The following is a 14,385-nucleotide window of genomic DNA, read 5'->3' on the forward strand; positions in this document are numbered from 1 at the left end:
ACGACGCTCTTCCGATCTGACGGTTCCGTGGGCCAGAAGCTCCACCTGGGCCTCCCTGAGCTAAAGCCCAGGTGTCGCAGGGCCGGCCCCTTCTCGAGGGCCAGGCTGGGAATGTCCTCCCTTTTGCGTTCTCTGGCTGGTGGCCTGTCCTCCCTCAGGGCTGGAGGGCTTCCTCCATGACATCACTTGGACACCCCCTCCACCTCCTCATCCTCTTTTAAGGACCCGGGATCCCACTGGGCCACCGGGGGACCCAGGATCATCTCCCTGTCTTAGGGTCAGCTGACTATGGACCTCATGCCTCCTGCCACCTGCCTGCCCCCGAGCCCTGACCCTGGAGCCCAGCACGTTCACAGGGTGTGGGAGTCGGGAGTGGTGTCTCTGGTCACTCTCCGCCACGAGCACCAAACCACTGCCCGGGGTCTCCCAACCTCACTCCTGTAGAGGTGCCTCAGAACAGTTGTGCGTATGGGGTGTTTGCTGAGGCTTTGGGAGGTGGTGGGACCTGGGAGGGTTTCTTCTCCTCTATGGGGCTGTACCCCCATTACTGTGTGACGTCCACCTGCCCCATTTCTAGCGAGGTCCGCCCTCGGCCCGGCTCCTGCCCCGTTTGTAATGAGGTCCACCCTCGGTCCGGCTGCCTCCACCTCCACTCCTGCCGGTGGCCAGGGCTCTGCGTGAGCCTGTCCTTGCTCAGACCTCACACCTGTGCTTGGCTCTTTGTTCCACCTTTGTCTCCTCTGCCTGCACCCCACCCCCACCATTCCACTTCCCTGACCTCAGACCCCCTTCCAGGTAGACCTCTTGTGCCCCCGGCCGCTGCGTACCCCTGCTCTCTGCTTCTCAGATTCTTGTTGGACTTGCAGTAAGTCCTGGCTGTTCCACGTCTGTGTGTTAGCTTGTCTCCCACCCCGGGGGCTCAGAGGGGCCACGCTGAGGACATACTCCAGGCCCGATCCTCTCTAGGGGTCACTCATCAGGTCCCCACAATGGCTCTGAGGCGCGTCAGAGCACCAGGCTCAGGGAGGTGGGTGAGAGACTCAAGCCCGTGGCTGATGTGCGCCAAGGAGGCAGGACCTCACCCTCTGGCCACGAGGCCTGTGTCCTTGCTCGGTCACCGAGGCCATCCGCATGTGTTTCTCTCGCCTGAAGCAGATGCCCAAGTGGCTAATCAACGTGAACAAACGTGGGACAGGCTCATGGTTTTCTCTGGCTTTTCAGGAGCTCAAAGCTGAGTGTGGATAAGGAAAGGAGGTATAGTCTGGAGGATGACAGCACTCTGGCCGAGGCTGTTCAGCGCTACCTGCCCTACCTGGAGGCCCTGTCGTGGGCTGCTTCGAACCCGCGCCCCAGGACGAGGCATGACAGACCATCCGCTCAGGTGACCCTCGCAGCTCTCTCTGTGGGCTGGGCATGTCTTACTGCTGCATGCAGTTTCCTCTGTGCACACACAGGCCGACCTTGCAAGTCCTGGGCACCTCCTGGTTTCTCTCCTGCATCCCATGCAGGTCCGGGTGCATGCAGAGAAGGGCCCTGGCTCACCAGTCGCACACACACGCTCACCAGTCCAGCACTGGGGGCCCACCCACCATCAGAGCCAGGGGCCGTCACGCATCCCAAGAACGGGGTTTGGGCAATTGTTGAAGTCCAGGGTGATTGTGGGCATGCTGGGTATTTGGCAGACCTGCACACACTTCTTTTTTAGTTATGTCCACTGGGATTTGACGTATGTCCCTTTCCACGACTGATGTGTGGCTTACAAACATCCTCTTCCACTGAGGCCCTGCTGGGGCTTCATCAGAAGATGGTTGTGGCTCCAGGAAATATGGGGGAACAACGTGGGTCCCTTCTTTGATTATTTTCCTGTCGAGAAGCCGCTGAAATCACGGAAGCCCACAGTGGGCCGGGATCCCGGGAGTGCCCCCACACGTTTCTTTAGAGGCTCACGGCTGATGAGGCCGCAGAGCTGCCTTCGCGTGGGAGTGAACTTTGAGTCGGTACAGAGCCAGGTGCATGTCCTGGGTGCTGCGACCCTGCAAGTTAGGTGTGGGCTGGGAGCTCCCCCACAATCACGTTTCCACCCTGCGTCGTGTGAGTGTGTTTGCCCAGCCCTTGGCATCTGCCCTGATGGTGGAGGTCTTCTTCAGTCCTCACAGGTGAGCCCCTAGCGGGAGAGAGTCACATCATGCCGGGAGGGCCCCCACGCTGCGCTTGGCCCAAGCCCACTCTGGCCTGGACCGCTGGCCAGCTTCTCAGTGCAGACCTTAACCCTGGAGGAGCTCACTTAACACTTTTTTTTAAATGTTAAGATTTTTTACTCATTCACTGATGCTGTCTAAGCACTTTCTATGAGCCAGACACTCAGCTGGATGCTGTGGGTGAAAGATGGGCCTGTCACGGTGTCACGGACCTGTTCCTGGGGGAATTGGCAGTGGGCAGACGTGGTGGGCAAGGTGCTGGATTCAGAACCAGTCCCACCAGTGCTGTGTGTCCTTGAGGAAGCTGCTCAGCCTCTCTGTCCCGGGGTCCCTGGCTGTGAAGTTGGGTCATTGTGAGGATTAAGCAAGACAGGGCACATCGAGCTTTCAGGGAAGGCCTCAATTAATCGTAGTTATTACTTCTCATCATAAATAGTCTTCACACACAGTGAAAGTAGGTCAGGAGTCTGGAAACCTCTGCTGCTTGTTGGTGGAGTCCCGGTCTCCGGAGGAGAACCGAGGACACAGCTGTGCTCTGACCGGGTTCCGTCCGGGCTCCAGCACCGCACGGCCCCACAGCCCCAGTCTCACCTGTGTACTCCTTCCACCACACCCTGGAAAACCAGCATCGCCCCCAGTCCTGAAGATGGGTAATTCAAGTACATATAAGCCTAAAAGCATCGCTTCGTCTGCCTCCTTTGTCCTCTGATGTATCTTTATCAAAAGGGACACGAAGCTTCCTGCTCAGCCTTGGCTTCTGCTGTGGGTTTCTGGGCTTCCGTAATGGAGACATTGCCTCGAGTCCCTGCGTGTTGGACCCAGAGCAGGTTGTGGAGGAGGGAAGGGAAGAGAGTCGTTAAAATTTCCCAAGACTCGGAAGACTCAGAAGATGCTGAATGAAGGAACCAGCTGGAATTTCTCTGTGACGCGGTTCACCATGTTCCCCTGAGTCCGGTGACTTCTCAGCTGGGTGCCAAAACAGAGAAGGAAGGCGGGCAGGCTCCAGGGCAGCGGCCCAGCTCTGTCCCGCAGGGCGCTGGCAAAGCCTCATCAGCTGTCCCCCTTGGTGTAGTGGGAGCCTCGGCGTTCATTCTGAATCCGCACCATGTTTCCCCTTCAGTGTGGTCATCACTCCCTTAGCCCTGCACTAAAATGAGAGAGTCAAGCTTAGAGCAGAATTTGCTCCCTGGACGTGGAGGGGCATGGGAAGCACCTGGATTCGCAGCCGTACTGCCGTGCTCGCAGCACCCTGCTGTCAGTAACCCGAGAGCATGACGTCAGGATCAGAAATCACCTGCAGGCAACCCTGGAGCCTCGTGAAGTGGGACTTCTGAGGCTCCCACGGCCCGTGCCGGGAGTGTTGGGAGGGGTTGCGGCTATGTGGTGGGAGGGGGCTGATAGCAGCTTCTGGGGGCTCTCGGGTGGTCCCAGGGCACGACCTCCCAGGTGGTGAATAACTGCTACACCCGCCCCCGTGGATCCTGTCAGGCCTGAGGTGGTGGTGGGGTGTGTGAGTGTGAGGCTTCCTTACACTGGCCAGTAGGATTTGCTGCAGTGTGCTTCCCGCCCTGCTCCCGTACCCTGTGATTCTGCCACTGAGCGTCTGGACACCACCCTGGGATTGCTCTCAAGGCAGCCTTCCCTTTCTGGAAGAAAGCGTGACTGCTGTCTTTGCATGGACCTGAATTCCTTCGAGAGCCTATGGCTGAGATGTGGGGCCATCGCCTCTGACTCTGCCCTAGGGCCGCTGGAGGCAGAGGGAGAGGTGGTATCCATCCTGCCTGCACCCCGTTCCAGAAGAGCCAAGTGGGAGAGAGGGGCTGTCACTGGCCTCACCACACATTGCGTCCATTTGACCCCCTGCCAAGCTTGGCTTCCATGGTCCTTAAACACCCACCCAGTGGGAGGGCCACCCTCCGTAGTTTGTCTGGGCACTGTCCCTCACAGATGTCCCAGTCTGAATCATGGGTTCTGCGCTCATGCTACCACATGGCCATTTTACCACCACAGTCACAAGGATTATTCAGGAAATGAGCACTTAGAGAAGAAAAGAAAATGAGCACTTGGTGGCATTTTTGGCTTATGCTTTTTTCTTCTGTGTTGGGATAGATGCTTCTCACTATTAAAAAATGCATTAAAACCTAGAACTTGTTATTTTCTCTGTCCAGTGTCCTCTCTCTAATGAACAAAGCCTGGATAAAGCAAAAGAAGGCCATAATCAGATGTTACTGCAGCCACCGTGCAGACTTTTTTGCCACAAAAGTACAGCCAGCCACGGCTTTGAGCAGTGTTTTCTGATCTCCACCCCTCTCAAGTGATGAAAATCTAAGTTGGAAATTTAAGCTTTATACACCCATGACCTTTCAAGATGCAACCAATTTCCAATGAATTAGTTTATAAGTAATCTTTTTCTACGTACCTTCAAAAATCTCCTCTAGCATAGGTTAGAGAAACATTGTGAATTTATTACCTTTAGAGGCTTGACTACAAATTACTTCCTGACAGAAGCCGGGGGAGTCAAACAGCCTTGCAGCTCTGATGCACGGTTGAGCTTTTCTCAGTCAATGTCATCGTTCCCCGTGTGTTGTCTGCAGGTGGAGGCAGCTCCTGTCTCTCCTGACCACGGCAGCATTGGTTAAATGTCCTTGTCGTCACTATGGAGAACACAGGAAATTCTCAACTTACACTATGCTGTTGAGATTAAAACTGAAATTCATCACCTGGAAATGCTGTGAATTAACTGATTTATTTTGGAAACGTTGTCTCAGCATTTTTCATGTTCAACAGGCTGCACTAGGTGCCGCGGTTAGAAAGGTAAACCCGAGTCCTACTGTTGGGACCTCACAAGTCCTCCCAGGTAAGGAAGACACACAGATGCAGTTAGGGATGGAGCAGCGCCGCACTGCAGGGAATGCTCAAAATAAAGGAGGCCCGTGAACCAGACAGCGAGTGAGTCAGCGAGGGCTTCTCGGGTCGGGTACTGGAGGAGCATCTAAAAGTCACCAGGTGGCCTCAACGTGCAGAGTGTCAGGAGACCACCCCAGTCCCACCTAAACAGCATGAACAGGCCAGGTGAGCTACCAGTCCTAGCTTTTAGAAAACCCTTTGGATTGCTGATGATACAAAGAAACTCAAATGGATTGAATTCCAGAAAGTAATGAGGTCATTCTAGGGGAGAAGAGGCCCCACTCCTTTCATACAGGCTGCAACAGCAGGAGAGGAACCAGCTGTAGGAGGGGTGCAAGAGCATGGCCCCAACTTTAAGGAGCCATGGACCGTGCATGGGGACTGGCATGAGGGGCAGGAGCCCCAGCAGCAGCTGCATGGAGTACTGAGTGTATGAGAAGACAGTACACTGCAGGGGGAGACTGGGAGCACCAGACCCTTCTGAGCACCCCTTAGCAGCCCTCTGGAGGCTTGGGAAAAGGCAGAGTGGTGGAAGAAGAGCTACCTTATGGGGAGCAGAGAGGTGGGGCCCACAAAATGGAATTGGCTGTAAATCAGAGACAGCTCCCATGCTCAGAAGAGTGGTAGCCATCTGCAAAGCATAAAGCCAGAGTCGCACTAGGGCTTAGATCCCAGTGCTGTGGTAGAAAAGGCCTGAGCCCACCCTCGACATAACTACAGCCAGGAGTTACTGAATCTGACTCTGCAACAAAACCAACGCCCGTTTCCAGTACAGCTCACGTGAATTCAGCCCCACAATAGCAGACTGACAGGAGGAGGACTTGCCATTTCCCAGGGATAAATATTACTCCCTTCATTCTCTATTATTCTTCAGACAAAACCCAGCTTACAGTCAAAAACTGGGAGACACATGAAGGGACAAGAAGATGGGACTCATGGTCAAGAGAGGAAAGAGGCAATAGAAGAATAAAGAATACCCAGATGTGACTCAGGTGTTGTAATGATTAGAAAAGGATGCCGTAATAATGAAATATATTAAAGGATTAGGTGGGAAAGGTGAAAAAACATAAATGAACAAATGGAAAACTGCAGCAGAGAGACGGAAACAATACAAGAACACCAAATGGGAATGCTAGAATTGAAAGTAATAAGATCAGAAATAAAGAAGACATTTGAGGAGTTTAGTAACAGACCAGACACAATAGAGGAAAGAATCTGTGAATTTCAAGTCAGGTCAATGGGAATGATCAAAAATGAAGCATAAAGAACATAAAAGAAGTACAAAAAATGAAACAAACATCCAAGACACATGGGGCAATATTAAATACTCTAACATATATGTAACTGTCATCCCAGAAGGGAAAGAGAGAAAGAGATGGGGTAGAAGACATATTTGAAGAAATAATGCCTGGGATTTGCCCAGACTGATAAAAGACATCAAAACATAGATGCAAGAAGCTTAATGAACCACAAGGAGGATAAATAGAAAACAAAATCTAGGCATATCATAATCAAACTAAGGAAAACCAAAGATAAAGAGAAAATCCTGAGGGGAAGAAAGACAAATTATATCTTGGGGAATAATTATAAGAATGAAGTCTTACTTCTCATTAGGAGACCAGAAGACAATAGAACATCTTTAAGGTATTGAAAGAAAAGAAAAAACCCGTCAATTTAGAATTCTGTGTTGTTCAAAACTGTAGGTGAAACAGGGAAAATCTGTCTCTGGAAGACCCCTACAACAAAAATGCTAAAATAAGTGCTTTGGCTTAAAGAAAAGTGATGTCATAGAGAAGCCCATATCTAAAAAATAGAATGAAAATGACCAGAAATGGTATATTTGCAAGTAAATATAAAAGATACATATACATAAGATATATAAGATTTTGATAAAGACTATTGGATATTTAAAAGAAAATAATAAAAAATGTATTGTGGGGTTTGGGGCACCTGGGTGGCTCAATGGGTTAAGCATCTGCCTTCGGCTCAGGTCATGATCCTGGGTTCCTGGGGTCGAGCCCCGCATCGGGCTCCCTGCTCGGTGGAAAGTCTGCTTGTCCCTCTCCCTCTACCCCTCCCTGCTGCTCATGTGCTCTCTCTCTCTCAAATGGATAAATAAAATCTTTTAAAAAACGTATTGTGGGGTTTATAGCTTATATGGAAGAAAAGTATATGGCAACAGGAGCACAAGAGTGATTTGTGAAGTTTTGTAATATTATATGAAAGTATACTATAATAAATTAAATATATATATTATAACTTACATAGCGACCATCCTAAGAAATAAGCAAAAATAGGTATAACTAAAAGTCAATTCAGAGATAAAATGAAATGCTGAAAATGCTTTATTTATCCATATAAAGGAAAGAAAGGAAGAAGTAAGAGAGGAATGAAGACCTCGTGGGCTGAATATAAAACAAATATCAAGAAAGTAGACTTAAGTCTACCCATATTGATAATTATATCAATTATCAAATTATCAAATTGTCTCAGTTATCAAATGGACTAAGCCCTCCAAATGAAAAGCAGAGATATTCAATTTTAATAAAAACAGAGAACAAATAACTATATTCTTCTAAAGCCAAAGCACATGAAATTAGAAAGACACATGTAAGTTGAAAGTAAAAGTATGGAAAATATATAAAATGGAAACTCTAAATATCAGAAAGCTGCTGTGAAAATATATAAAATGGAAACTCTAAGTATCAGAAAGCTGCTGTGACTACGTTAATATTAATCAAAGTACACTTCAAGACAAATAGCATTATCAGAGATAGAGCATTTAAGAATGACTAAATGATCAATTCATTAAGTGACATAAAAATCTTTTTTATGAACCTAATGTCAGCACTTCAAATACATAAAGCAAAAATATGAGAATACCAAAAAGAGAATTATACAGATCCACAGTCTCTCTCAAGAACTTCTTATACAAATAGATAAAATATCATTAAGGATATAAAGATTTGAACAATACCATCAAGCAACTTAAACCTGATATTAATAGAACAATAGTATCTAAAGACTGCTGAATACACATTATTTTCAAGTATACACAGAATATTTCCCAATATAGATCATGTCCTGGGCCATAAAATAAGCCAATAAATATCAAAGGATTAAAATCATACAAAGAAAGATAAAGGAAAAGAAAACTTCAGATCATTATCCCTCAGAAATATAGAAGCAAAAATTCTAGAAAAATTTTAGCAAATCAAATCCAGCATTATATAAAAAAGGATAATACATGATGATACAGGGAAATTCTCTACATTTGAAAATTATTGAGTATAACATCACATTGACAAGAAAAAGGAAAACTATACATAGTAGTTGTAAAAGATGCAGAAAAAGCATTTGACAAAAGTCATCATCAATTCATGATAGAAATCTACAACTAGCCTCACACTGAATGAAGAAGAACTGAATGCTTTCTACTTAAAATCTGGAATTAGACAAGGAAGACTGCTCTTGCCTCTTCTGTACTGGAGGGTTTAGTCAATGCAATAAAGCAAGAAAAAGAAATAAAAGGCATCCAGATTACATGACCACCTTTGCAGAAAATTTGGTGGAATCTACAAAAAAGCTGCTAAAACTAATAAATGAGCTTGGCAATGCCATAGAATGCCAAGTAAATGTGCAAAAATCAATTGTATTTCTATATACTAACCACAAACAATTAGAAGAAGTCATTTATAGTATCATTGAGATTATGAAACAATTAGAAAGGTAACAGAATATGTGTAAGGCTTTGTACACTGAGAATTAAAAAAACAGTGATGAGAATAACTAGAGAAGGTCTAAATGGCAATATGATCGTGTGTCAGAAGGCTTAATAGTGTTGAGGTCCCCCAAACTGATGTATAAATGTGACACCAAAAGTGCAGCCCAGAAGAGAAGAAGTCATAAATTGGACTTCATAAAAATTAAAAATTCTCTTCTTTGAAAGGTCCTGATGAGAGAATGAGAAGACAAGTCACAGGCTGGGAAAAAAATTTGCAAATAATACACCTGAAAAAGTGCTTTTCTCTACGATGTATAAAGAGCTCTCAAAACTCATTAAAATGAAAAAGAGGAGGCAAGTAAAGAATTGAGCAAAAGATTTAAAAAGACACTTCACCAAAGAAGATAAATGGTGGCAAATAAACTCCGGTGAAATGTTCAACATTGTTCATCAGGGAAATAAAATGAAACTACAAGGAGCTGTCATCTTGCACCTACTAGAATGACTGAAATTTAAAAGACTGCCCACACCACGTGTTGGCAAGGGGGTGGAGAAATGGAACTCTCACCCACTGCTGGTGGGAATACGCCCACTCCATGATCCAGCCATCACACTCCTGTCCAAGATCCATCAGGGCTTTGTCCATTTAGAAGACTGTACCTGAATATTCATGGCCGCTGTAATAGTAATTCCCAACAACGGGAAAAACTCAGAAGCCTATCAACAAGTGAACGAAGAAACAAGTGAATACTCCTCAGCAATAGAGATGAGTAAATTACTGATGCATGCCGTAGCTCGGATGACTTTCCAAATCATCATGCTGACCGACAGAAAGAAAGTGCAAACTGTTGTAGTTTTATTTACACGAAGTATGAGAAAATACAAAGTAGTGTATGAGTGACAGAAAGGAAATCAGTGGTTGCCTGAGGGTGTGAGTGGGAAGCAGTGGGAAGGAAGTGTTAAAGGGGACAAGCACGCTTTTTGGGTGAGAGTTGTGTTCACTGCTTTAACTCTGGTGATGGTTTTCATAAGTGTAGAGTTGTGTCAAAACAAATGTGTGCTGTTTATTGTGTGTTAATTATACCTTAATAAAGATGAAAAAGAAAAACAGCTGAGCAAGCCAACACAAAATAGGTGAGAGTTTTGAACAGATACTTTATTAAAAAAAGACATAGAAATGGCCAATAAGGGGATTAAAGGTGCCCAACATCATTATACACTGGGGAAATACAGCATAACACCATAAAGGACTACTACTTCCTGTCCACTAGATTGACTAAAATAAAAAAAAAAGAAACTATGATACCAACTCTTGGTGAGAATGTACAGTAATTAGTGGAAACATAAAGTGTTCCAGCCACTGTGTTGGCAGTTTCTTTACAGTTGACCATTCGTCTGTCTTGTGACACATCAGAGAAAGGACAGGTGTGCTCACAAGAAGACTTCACGAGGCTGTTCATGGCAGCCGTCTCCTCATAGCCCCAGACTGGAGACCAGCCAGGCATCCTCCGTTTCTGAAGAGGTGCCATCTTAGGAAATCCAATCTGGGGGCTCAGGGCTCCCCCCACCCTCTACTTAGCGGTGCTACTGGGAAGAACGTGTGCAAAGGTGGAGCTGTGAGGACCATGGCCACAACATTGTGTCTGAGCCGTATCCGTGATGTTCATTTGACCTAAAAGTTGCCTTGTCATGCTGTTATTTCTACTGACCTGCGGTGGGAAGCTGGGATCTCATGGTAGAGCTGTTCTCAGCCTTTGTGTCTGCTCTGTAGGAAGGGATTAATCATAGTTACTCTGAGTACCATCCCCCATTCCCTGCTCCATAAAGTCCTACCTGCAGAAGCAGGCCACCCCACTTACAGAAAGCCTGAGGGTCTAGTCGGCTTGGAACTGAGCTCCGTGGGCAAACTAGCCTACCTGTCATTTATGTGTTCATCTGCTTACCCAGCAGGTGGAGCGTCCGAGGTGTGACCATCATGAGGGCTGGGGATCAATGTGTGACCTCACGCGGTCTGATGACACACGCACAATCTCTCCCAGACGCATGCCCTGTCCCCTTCCTGGCTCGTGTTTCTGCCTTCATCCTGCTGGGCCCCAGGCCAGATCCTGCAGTTACAGAGCAAGGCAGCCGGCCCTGCCCTCCCACAGCTGACTGGCTGGGAGGAGAGAAGGTTGTATAAACATACACGGGAGGCCACAAAGAGGTTTTGTGAGAAGTCCTTACTTCTTGTTTTTCTTTTTCTTTTTCTTTAAATTCAATTAGCCAAGGTGTCGTACATCATTGGTTTTTAATATAATGTTCAGTGATTCATCAGTTCAGTATGCCGCCCAGGGCTCATCACATCATGTGTTGTGTTGGATCTGTGTGGGCAGAAGACATTCTCTTTTTTGTCTTTATTTTTGATCTAACTTCTCATGTAACCATGTGTAAGAAGCTACTCGGGCATCCTTTGAGAGTTGTCCACTTCTCCCATCTGGACTCTTCAGAGCTGACTGGACAGGCAGAAAGAAAGCCACAGCCTTGTTACATCAGGCTGGATTGTCCTTTCTGTAGAATCATGCTTTATGAGGGTGAAAAGTCCCCCGAGACCTTCAGTGGTTTACAGAGAGGGACACTGACGCTGAGAAGGTGCAGTGTCCACTTTCCAACACTTAACTGGTGGTAGAGCTGAAGTCAGAACTCTGAATTCTTGTCCAGCGTTTTCACATTTATTTTTTAAGCCAAAAACAAGGTCACCAAGTTTCCTCCTCCAAACTCTTGTCACTCTCCTCCAGACAGACTGCAGGGTGAGCCTGCTTCTTTCTGCAGCCTGAAGCCAGATGCGCGAGGCTGCGTCCCAGCCCTGGTCCTCACCTGCCGGGATGTCGGCTTCCTATCTGTAAAATGCTATAGTTATGTCTACACCATGGGGTTGTTGAGAGTGTCAAAAAGAATTAAAACATAGAAAACCAAAGAACAGCCTGCACCAGCACTCGGAAAACAGGACCCATTTTGTGATGGTTATCGTAGTCAATGGGCTCTAACTCCAGTGGTTATTGTAGTCAGTGGCCTCTAACTCCATGCTTCATGCTTATCCCAGGTGGGTAGAAAAATGGATTGCAACTCTCTGCTCCAGTCCATTCCTTTCAACCTGTTACTTGCTGAGTCTGGGGCTATAGGTGCCGCTGCTGGAAAGAACAAGATGCAAACCAGGACAGCAGATGAAGCAGGAATGACAGGAGGAAGAAGTAATGTGGGTGGGGTAGGGTGGAGGAGCAGGATGCTGGCTTTACGTCACCAGCTGTCTCTAGAACCATTCCAAGTGAGCGTAACGCAGTATCATTGCAGAAATCCGTAATTTAAAATCCACAGCTCGGATTACTGTTAACTTTCTGCAAAATTCGTTGATCCCAAGTTTAGAACTTAACATCTCTTTAACCACATAGATTTTGTGAACTCTGTAAAAGGTGTTTGGGACTGGTTTTTCTAACCGAAAGCTCTGTGTCTCAGCTGCAGAGAAAGATAGACCAGTGTGAAGCTCCCCTAAAGGCAAACATTTCTTTTGTCCTGGCAACAATGCTGTCGGTAAGAACGACACCTCCAGTTTATTCCCTGCACGTGGGGCAGGCTGGCTGCTTAGAGCCTGAGCCCCTTGGCAGGATAGCCTCTCTCTGTGTTGGGAGGGAGAGAGGGGAGGGAAGGTAAAGAGGGAGAGAGGGAAGAAGGGAGAGCCAGAGAGAGGGAGGCAGAAGGAGGGAAGAAAGGAGGGAGGGAGAGAGAGCGGGGAGAGGGACTGAGGAAAAGGAAAGGAGAGAAAGAGGGAGAGACGGGGTAGAGAGGGGTAGAGAAAGAAACAGAGAGAGAGAGACAGAGACAGAGGGAGAGAGTTAACAGTGCACCAGAATCATCCTCTATGGCCTGAGCACAGAAAGGCACAGCAAAGTAACCGCTTCTCTACATTAATGAATTGGAGGGGGAGGGTTCCTGAGACCCCCTTATGGGGATCTCAAATCTTGCCACATCCAGTGGCATCGTGGGGTCACCTCATTAGGAAGCCTGTGGACAGCCCCACTGCTGTGTACTTTGTCACCAGCCGCAAGCACATCCTGATCAATGTGCTCGTCAGTGCTGCCTTCAGGCTGTGGGACAAACGGGAGAAAATGTTCTGTGGTCAAACATGGCCCAGTGTGAGTTTCCTAATTTGTTTTGGGTCCTTGGCATAAGAGAAACCTGATAAGCATTAGTGGCCAGTGTATAGACATGTCTCATCCACTCAGTGTTTGCTCGCATGTGGGACTCCGAGGGCCTCCAGGCTTCCTGGCAGTCTGAATCCATAATTGTGCAATCTGGGACTGGAGTGGGCGGATTTCCATGCGAGGAAGGAAGCCTGACTTTTCGCTCCGGGCCCCTGGTCCTGGTGAACCTGGCAGGAAGGGGAGCTTCCATGCCTAGTTCGTGGTTGGGCAGACGGGCTGTGGCTCTAGGAAGTGTGTTGGCTGGCTCCAGGCAGCTGCTCCGATTCTCCTCTTCCTTCCACACCAGGGTCACTGAACCTCTTTAAAAATACGCTTCCACTAAGAGTTGCATAGGTCCGTGACCTAACTCCCATTTCCGCCTGCAGTTTGTCTCAGGTCCGTGTCTGAGACCTTCTCTCCCCGCAGAACGTTGTCCAGACTTGGCACACCGCTAGTGCTCGTGATGCTGCTGGGGGAGGTGACAGTGGCGATCATGGCCCTGGTGGCCATCTGGATGGGGATGCTGCTGCTGATGGTGGGGAGCACAGAGGGGATCGTGCTTGCAGAGGTGATGATGCTTGGTGCTGGTGAGGAGGATGCTACTGCCCACCATGTCTCAACACCTCCTCCGAGCCCTGTGCTGAGCACTGTAACCTAATTTTTTACCCTCCCTAATCCTCATACCTGCCTTAAGAAAAAAGGAAGTATTTTCCTAATTTTGAAGGTAGTAAGAGGGAAGCTCGAAGTCGTGCAGGTGCCACAGAACTGCGCTGACAGGATCAGGCCAGTCTCCCAAAAGAGCCGTCTTCCCCTTGGTTTTATTCAATACCATGGAAGGTGTGGGTAAGTGGATTCCACTCCTTCTCATGCGGCAACACCGTGGGTTAAGGAATATGCCCGGAGGAAGATGATTTCAGGGTAAAGTTCAGCAAGCTTTGGCGGCAGTTCTCAGATGCTTCATGCAAAGTGTATCATATCAAGGATGTCCCAGCTAGATTTCTCTAATGTGTGGTACGAAGAATTAATGTACCAGGAGTGGCCATACCATGTGCTGGGAATTGGCAAATTTGTGTACTTTCAGGTTGCTAATCCGAGATTTGGGCAACTGCAGTCCGAAAAATTATTCAGCATTATTTTTGGGAACCTGACATCATAGGTTTGTTGAATTCAGGCTTAAAACCTTTAGAATGGGGGAGTGGCTTCTGCTCAGTTCATCTGTGGACTTCCTACTGCTTTAAAGAAAAGGAAGGTCTAAGAAGGTGAAGTAAATAATAGTAGTAAGAATGGTAGGAGCAGTAACCACCAACACCCCGTGCCAGGCACTGTGCTTATTATCCCCATT

General features: G+C 47.6%; 1 protein-coding gene across 5 annotated transcripts in view; it reads left to right on the plus strand.

The window, feature by feature from the left end:
• Window positions 1–14,385, plus strand: part of PTPRN2 (protein tyrosine phosphatase receptor type N2) — an 814,855-nt gene that overhangs the window by 308,606 nt on the left and 491,864 nt on the right. For all 5 annotated transcript variants that reach the window (XM_032394358.1, XM_032394357.1, XM_032394360.1 and 2 more), the window contains one exon: window positions 1,222–1,381. In XM_032394358.1, the coding sequence (XP_032250249.1) occupies window positions 1,222–1,381 (160 nt within the window). The remainder of the gene's footprint in view (window positions 1–1,221; window positions 1,382–14,385) is intronic.

This window comes from Phoca vitulina, unplaced genomic scaffold, assembly GCF_004348235.1.
Source record: "Phoca vitulina isolate PV1807 unplaced genomic scaffold, GSC_HSeal_1.0 scaffold80, whole genome shotgun sequence".
Taxonomy (NCBI): Eukaryota; Metazoa; Chordata; class Mammalia; order Carnivora; family Phocidae; genus Phoca; species Phoca vitulina.